Consider the following 6,771-nt stretch of genomic DNA (forward strand, 5'->3'; position numbering starts at 1 on the left):
AAATCAATTGTTATAAATCAATTATCTGCCCCTGGCTGCAAAAATTCAACAACCGCAAAAAAAAAAAAAGAGACTTATTTACTTTACTTAATCTATCCTTTTTTACCACTAGGGCGTCGAGGGGAGAAAGAGCTTCTTGTCTCGAGCAAGTTTGAGGCCTGGGATATTGAATGTTCTCTGGGTGTCCTTCAAACCCTGGATCCAGGTCTTTCTTGGTCTTTCTCTTGCCTTGTACCCTGATACTTTCCTGTAGTAGGTTTTTCTGGCAAGGTAGTTAGGTGCCATACGTGTGAGATGTCCAAACCACCTGATTGTTTGCCTTCGGATGTAGTGGAGGACAGGTGTTGTTCCCACCATTTCTTAGATCTTGTTGTTTCTGACCATGTCCCGTCTGATTTTGTTGACGGCTGTCCTTAGACATCCCATCTTGCAGGTGGTTATCTTACGTTCCAGACTTTTGGTCAGGGTCCATGTCTTGTACAGGTAGGTCAAAGTGGGGATGAAGATAAAGCTAATGGACTTGGCTTTGGTCTCAATGGGGATGTTACGATGTTTGAGGAGTGGGGCAAGCTGGTAGCTGACGCTGTTAATCTTTTCACATCTCAATTTCTCTGTTGAGACGTCCATCTTCCGAAAAGATGCTACCAAGATACTTGGAACTCTCTGACTTGTTTCTGCGGTTTTCCGTCGATGGTGATGTTAAAGTTACCAGGTGTTCTGCTAATTTTCATCGTCTCCGTTTTGCTTGTACTAATCTTCATGTTGAGCTTTTCGCATTGTGTATTCAGCCTGTCTGTGTGCTCTTGAAGTTGCTCTTCTTTCTCATATGCCAGGCTTTGAACGTCCGCAAATAGCATCTCATTCAGGTCTATCGGGTTAGGGTTTGCTTCTTTTGTAATTTTGTCCATGTATATTATAAATAGTAGCGGTAATAACATACACCCATGTCTCACTCCAGATGACACGTCGAACCAGTCAGTGAGTCCGTTTTGACTCTTGAGTGCAGACTGTGCTCATACTGTTGGTATAGATGGCTCTGATGTTGTCCTACAGTTGTCCCCTAATGCCGTACTCTTCAAATGTTTGCCACAGTTTGTTTCTATCTACTCTATCAAACGCTTTTTCCTGGTCTACTAACACAAGATTCAGTTCTTTGTTGTATGCAATTGTCCTTTCACTCATTTGTCTTAGAGCGAAGATAGCGTCTGTGCACCTTCTCGGTAGGTGTTGCTGTCTTTCTTGCTGCATTTCTTCTTCCAGACTGGTATCACAACTGCTCGCTGCCAGTCTTCTGGGAATTTCCTCTCCCTCCATGCTTTTTGGAATATTGTGGTCAGACAGGGGATTGCTGTTCTCCACATGTCAGGATGGCTCCAGTTGTAATGCCATCAATGCCTGCTGCCTTGTTCCTTGGGCTATTGTTCCATGCCTCTGATCTTAAGATGTTTGGTTGTTCTTCTTTTGTTTGTCGTGGTTGAAATTGGCTCTTTGTGTTTCCTTGGCTGCTTGGGTTAAGGAGTTCCCCGAAATACTCCTGCCATCTGTTTCTGATGCTGTCTTCTTCACTGAGTGGGTTTCCATCTTTGTCATTGGCTACTGTTGTTGGATTGTATGGTTCGTTTACGAGATGAGTCTCATTGCTTTGACACTTTTGTAGAACTGTTGTGGCGAGTGTTTGCACAGTTCACTTAATATTTCGCCATATTCCTTCCATGACTTTTCCTTGGAACTTCTGACTATCCTCTTGCTATGACGTCTTGACAGTCTGTATTTCACATAGTCCTCATCTAGCTTTGATTTTTACCCACGCCTTGTACAACTCCTTTTCTTTGATGGCCTCCTTTACCCTACGGGTCCACTGAGACGGACACGGCCTGATCTTTTGCCGGGAGGATGAAAATCAGTCGGGTCTTTTCCCTCTCGCGTGTCCACCAGTTCGGACAAGACACGTCTAGTCTGTTGGCCTGCTGGCCGCATTATCCCGCACACTGTGTCCCAAGGCAGGGCTATAAATAGTCGAGGTCAATGAACGCAAGGTGGGAATAAGAAATAAATGGGCTTATAAAGGAAAATTGGTAGAATTGTTAATATGCATAGACTTTGTTAATTTTGAGGCGCTGATTACGAATATGACATTAGAATTTTAATTCGAACTCAACATCTGATTTTTTTTAAAGCTCCGGCGGGGCCTATGGCTCACGAGTCTTTTGTCGGGGCATGTCGTGTCGTGTCGTGTCTGTTGACATAGCCAAACGGACTTTTCACTGATTTCTTAGGAAATAAACGGTGCTTCATTTCAACTACCGACTTTCCGAGAGACGGACGGAATCGGGTCGGTTTGTGTCCGTCGCAGTGGACACGGGCCCTTACTGTGTCATTCTACCAAGCTGTCTGATTTACCTGCCCTCTTCCTGTGTTCTTTGTACCGCAGGCTTTACGGAGTGTCTCTGTCAGCGGGGTCTTCAGCGCTGACCATGTTTCTTCTGCTGTTATTTCTCAGCAGTCTACTTCTTTCAGTTTCTGTGTGATTTCTGTCTCCATTTCCTGTCGTACTTCTTCCTTCTGGAGTTTTCTTAAGTTGATCTGTCTGTCTGTTTCTTTCCTCTTCATTTTCCTCGTTCTTTCACTCCGCTGCTTTGTAAATAAGATAACTGGACGGTGGTCAGTATCCAGGGCTGCATTTGGGATGGCTCTCGCGTCTGTGACTCTTCGGGTTCACTCTTCCCCTTTCTTCTTTTCGTGTAAAGATGAAATCTGTCTTCGATGATACATTCAGATCGTTCCATCTGTATCAAGTTTGTTTCTGACTGGGTCTGAAAAAAAAAAAGAAAACCGCAACCCCCCCAAAAAAAAACAACAACCCCCCACACACAACAACAACAACAAAACAAAAACAAAACAAAAAACAAAACAAAACAAAAAAACCTTCCTCTACTCTTCTCTCCAAAAGAAAGAAACATTTTAATAGAGCTAGGCCTTATGGCAATCTTAAGCCTGCAACCACCTCCAGATGGAATCTCAAGTGTTTTTTTCTTTTTTTTCTTTTCATCTAACATTCCCAAAATAGACCATCTGTCTAAGACGACCACCTTTCTCTTTGACAATGGGTGGTCATCTTTGATATTTTCCTGCTGTATTTTCAATTATTGTAATGGTATTTGTATTAACAAAAAGGGGTGATCATGATGGAGTAATAATACAGTCGAACTTGGATTCAACGAAGTCGTCGGGCCTGGCCTTCTATTTCGTTGAATCCGAGTCTTCGTTATAGCAGGCTTCGAGCAAGTACATGTAATATAATATGAAGGGAAGTAACGGAAGGCTACCCTGAAATGCCTACCTTTTTCGCTTTTCAACTTCCTCAATCAAAAGTAGTTTAGTTTCAAATTCAAATGAGAGAGAGGCATTTTCATTTCTTTGATGCTATGCCGACAAAATTCAGGAAAATTCCAGAAAAATACATTGAACTCAACTAAGCACACATTGTGCAAAAGAGCCGATTCGTTCAAAGTTGTGTTGCTATGTAAAGTGTAAAGCCTAGCATATGGCACGGTTTGATTCCACAGCCCAGCGCACAATTCATGACTCAGATCTATGTCAAAACTAGCTTATCATTATAATGTCCCCGTGGTTTTATGCGCCCCGCATAATTTAGCAAAATTTGATCATTGTTTGCATAATTTCTGATTATTTTCCGTTATCATTTTTTGTTAAAATTATCAGAATTGCATAATTTCACTTTTTTTTGGTGGCTCAGTTTGCATAATTTCATAATTTTTTTGGGGCATAAAACCGCGGGGACAGTATAATACAGTGAAGTCCACTTATAACGAGTCCGGAAAAAACGAGAAGTCTGTTATATAGACACTATTCTAAAACTCCGTTTTTTAAATCTTCTTTACCTTTGTAAATAAAATACTGCTATAGCGCAATCAGACAAACATGCGAGTCGGTTATAGCGGACTATTGCTGCTGCTGTGCACAGTGCATAGGCCAATTATACTTAATGTAAAACTTCGCCAGTTGAGAAACTTGTTGGTGATCTAGCGAAACAAAGAATGGGAGAGCCCATGTGTGTCAACAATGAAGGCCGGAGCGACTGAGTAGGGAAGGTGTGGCATAACGCATCGCGTGATAGGCCAGCGTAAGCCTAGTTTAGATTATCAAGGCCTACCATGCCTCTCACTTCTCCGATGCGGGGGTGGAGAGGTCACAGCAATGTGATGGATGGAGCGAATGAGTGACGTGCGCAAGCTTCTGATCGGCAACGCCGAGCTGTCAACATCGCTAGATCTAGCGCTAGAGAAGGAAACCTGATTCGATTTTTGATCAAGTAAGACCTAGAGGTCATGTTGAAACAAAATTATCATCAGGGTAGATAGCAAAAGGAAATAAACAGAACACAAAACTCATAGATTAGTCCTACTTTAGAGTTTCCTTTGAATTTATTACTGGATCCCTTATACTTTACTTATAGTGAAAATCCTGCTATAACGGACATTTTGCTCCGGTCCCCTCCCTCTCGTTAAAATAGGATTCCACTGTATATTGATTAGCATACAGTGGGAAAATGAGCGACACGTTTTTGTATCTCTACTGGCGTTCCAATTCCACGCCTGGAACACTTGTATGGGGGCTCTCGTGGTCTAGAGGTTAAGGTGTCTGCCTCTCATTCAGTAGGCCCGGGGGATCAAATACGAGCTACGGAAAATTTTCTGCTCTAAAATTCTCTCCTTTCACATTATTTCCCGCTCTCTAACAAAGTTCTGTCATCTGCTTTCGTCTCCACTTTCTGCCCCCACCTCCCTCACCAGCTGTGCCCCGTCCTCTGGGCTCCTGGCTGTTTCTGTAGCCTTTCTACTGCTACTCCTTGGCTCCTTACTGCTGCCTTTCAGCCACACCCCTGATCTTATGGTAGGTAAGATATAACACCTATCCTTCTCGGACAAGGGCGAAAAATGTCGGAGGTCCTGTGTGCAAGTCGTACCAGTTAATTAAAATCCCTTTGCTGTCCAAAATCGATAAGTAGGCTTCGGCCGCCACCCAGGCAAAATTCAAAATTTTTTACCAACTGAAAATAGTTACATGTACAGTTTACTGTGTCTTGAGCGCTAGTATGGCCTTGCGCAGTGAGTTGCAAGCGCCGTAAAACACTTACAAAATAAAATTGACCCCCCCCCCCAGAAAAAACCCACTTGTGCCCCCTCCCCAAGACACACGTACTCACAGTTACACACGTGTGCTGGCTGCCCGTCCGATCCCTACACACGCTAAGACACATGTGTTGGTATGAGAGAAAGTTGCTGATTGGTCGCATAAGATATAAACGAAAGGCTAAACGCTAACAAAAGGCTAAACGCTTAATGGTTCACGATGCAGGTGCCATGGGCGGTTACAAGGAGGAATAGATCAGGTTCGTTGGGAACTGAAATGAGCGAATCCACGTCAGCAGGGACTGTTCACTCTGTAAGCTACTTCGTTGAATCCGAACTTGCTCATTTAGATCTATGTGTTCGTTGAATCCGAGTTATTTTTTAAAATTGATTTTAATCAAAGATCGTACATAACAAGATAGTTCACTCCTCTCTTTCAGCCAATTAAAAAAGTGTCCCCAAAACCGGTGGCGCCCTCTTCGAAAAAGTGAGAACTTTGCAGAGTTACCCTACTTGTGTGAAAAACAATAAAAGCAAAACTAACAAACTGTGCTATTCCTATTCTTCTTCTGAAACGAAAAGAGAGCTTCAAAACAAAGGCTGCAGCGCCATCTGAACCAATGCGCGGACCTCCACGGACACTTTTTTGGCCAAGGTAACTATCTTGTTATGAACGATCTTTGTTGTAATGATTTTTTTTTAAATCGGGGAATGCACCTCCTTATGTTGAATTCAAGTTTTCACCGAACCTTAATTCGTTGAATCCGAGTTCCACTGTAATGTGATATATAATATAATACATTGTATCAGATTTAACTTTGGCTTTCCAAAATAGCAGCACTGGACTATATACATGCTTCTGCTTCATTCCTTTTTCAAGCACTGAATAACTCGGAGACTTTGTGTTTGCAGTTGTTTATTTCTTAAAGACAAATCATAAGTAAGAAGAGAACATTGAGAGCTGCTGAAGTGGGGTTGTATTTTTTATCTTTTTTTTTTTTTTACAGACAGGTGCGTAAACTACTCTACATGTCATGGAACGTGGTTGAGAACAGTTAGTTCATTTGGTTCTGGCGTTTCAAATTTTGTTGTTGTTCTGTTTTAAATAAACATGCAAGCAAAAAGGAAAGGAGCAATAAATTTAATAATTATAACTGTTCACACTAACTAGTTAACTAGTTGCGATGCTTGTTAATCCAGGTGAGGAAGGCACTGACTCTAGTGTAGATGCCGATAACTTTGGCGCACTTGTTCTCCCGGCCACCAGAGACGATGCCGTATTGGTAGTACCGTCCATCTGCCTCCTTGCACACCACAGGACCGCCAGAGTCACCCTAGAGGAGATGGGTAAAGAAGAAGTTGAGGAAAACATTGGATTGTAAAATTGTAATTTTGCAGAATTTTAACGCCTCACTCAACACTACTTAGATCATGTAAGAGTAATCAACGAGCTTCTTCAATCCTGATTATGCCAAGGCCTACCCGGGCTGAGAGGGACACATTACAACGTCTCAGCAGAAAGACTGAGATGCTCGCTAAAAAAAAAATTGCCCGCACGAAAATTGAAGTCGTGTCTCCAGCGTGTGGCTACTGCAAAACAGTGGATTGAAATATATAT

The 6,771-nt window shown here is 42.4% G+C and overlaps 1 protein-coding gene across 1 annotated transcript in view; it reads right to left on the minus strand.

Moving 5' to 3' along the window:
• Positions 1-6,328: 6,328 nt before the first annotated feature.
• LOC101864255 (chymotrypsin-like protease CTRL-1) overlaps positions 6,329-6,771 on the minus strand; it is an 8,220-nt gene continuing 7,777 nt past the window's right edge. The window contains exon 7 of the mRNA XM_005107196.2: positions 6,329-6,487. Coding sequence (XP_005107253.2) covers positions 6,329-6,487 — 159 coding nt within the window. The remainder of the gene's footprint in view (positions 6,488-6,771) is intronic.

Source organism: Aplysia californica, unplaced genomic scaffold (genome assembly GCF_000002075.1).
Source record: "Aplysia californica isolate F4 #8 unplaced genomic scaffold, AplCal3.0 scaffold00584, whole genome shotgun sequence".
NCBI classification, from domain to species: domain Eukaryota; kingdom Metazoa; phylum Mollusca; class Gastropoda; order Aplysiida; family Aplysiidae; genus Aplysia; species Aplysia californica.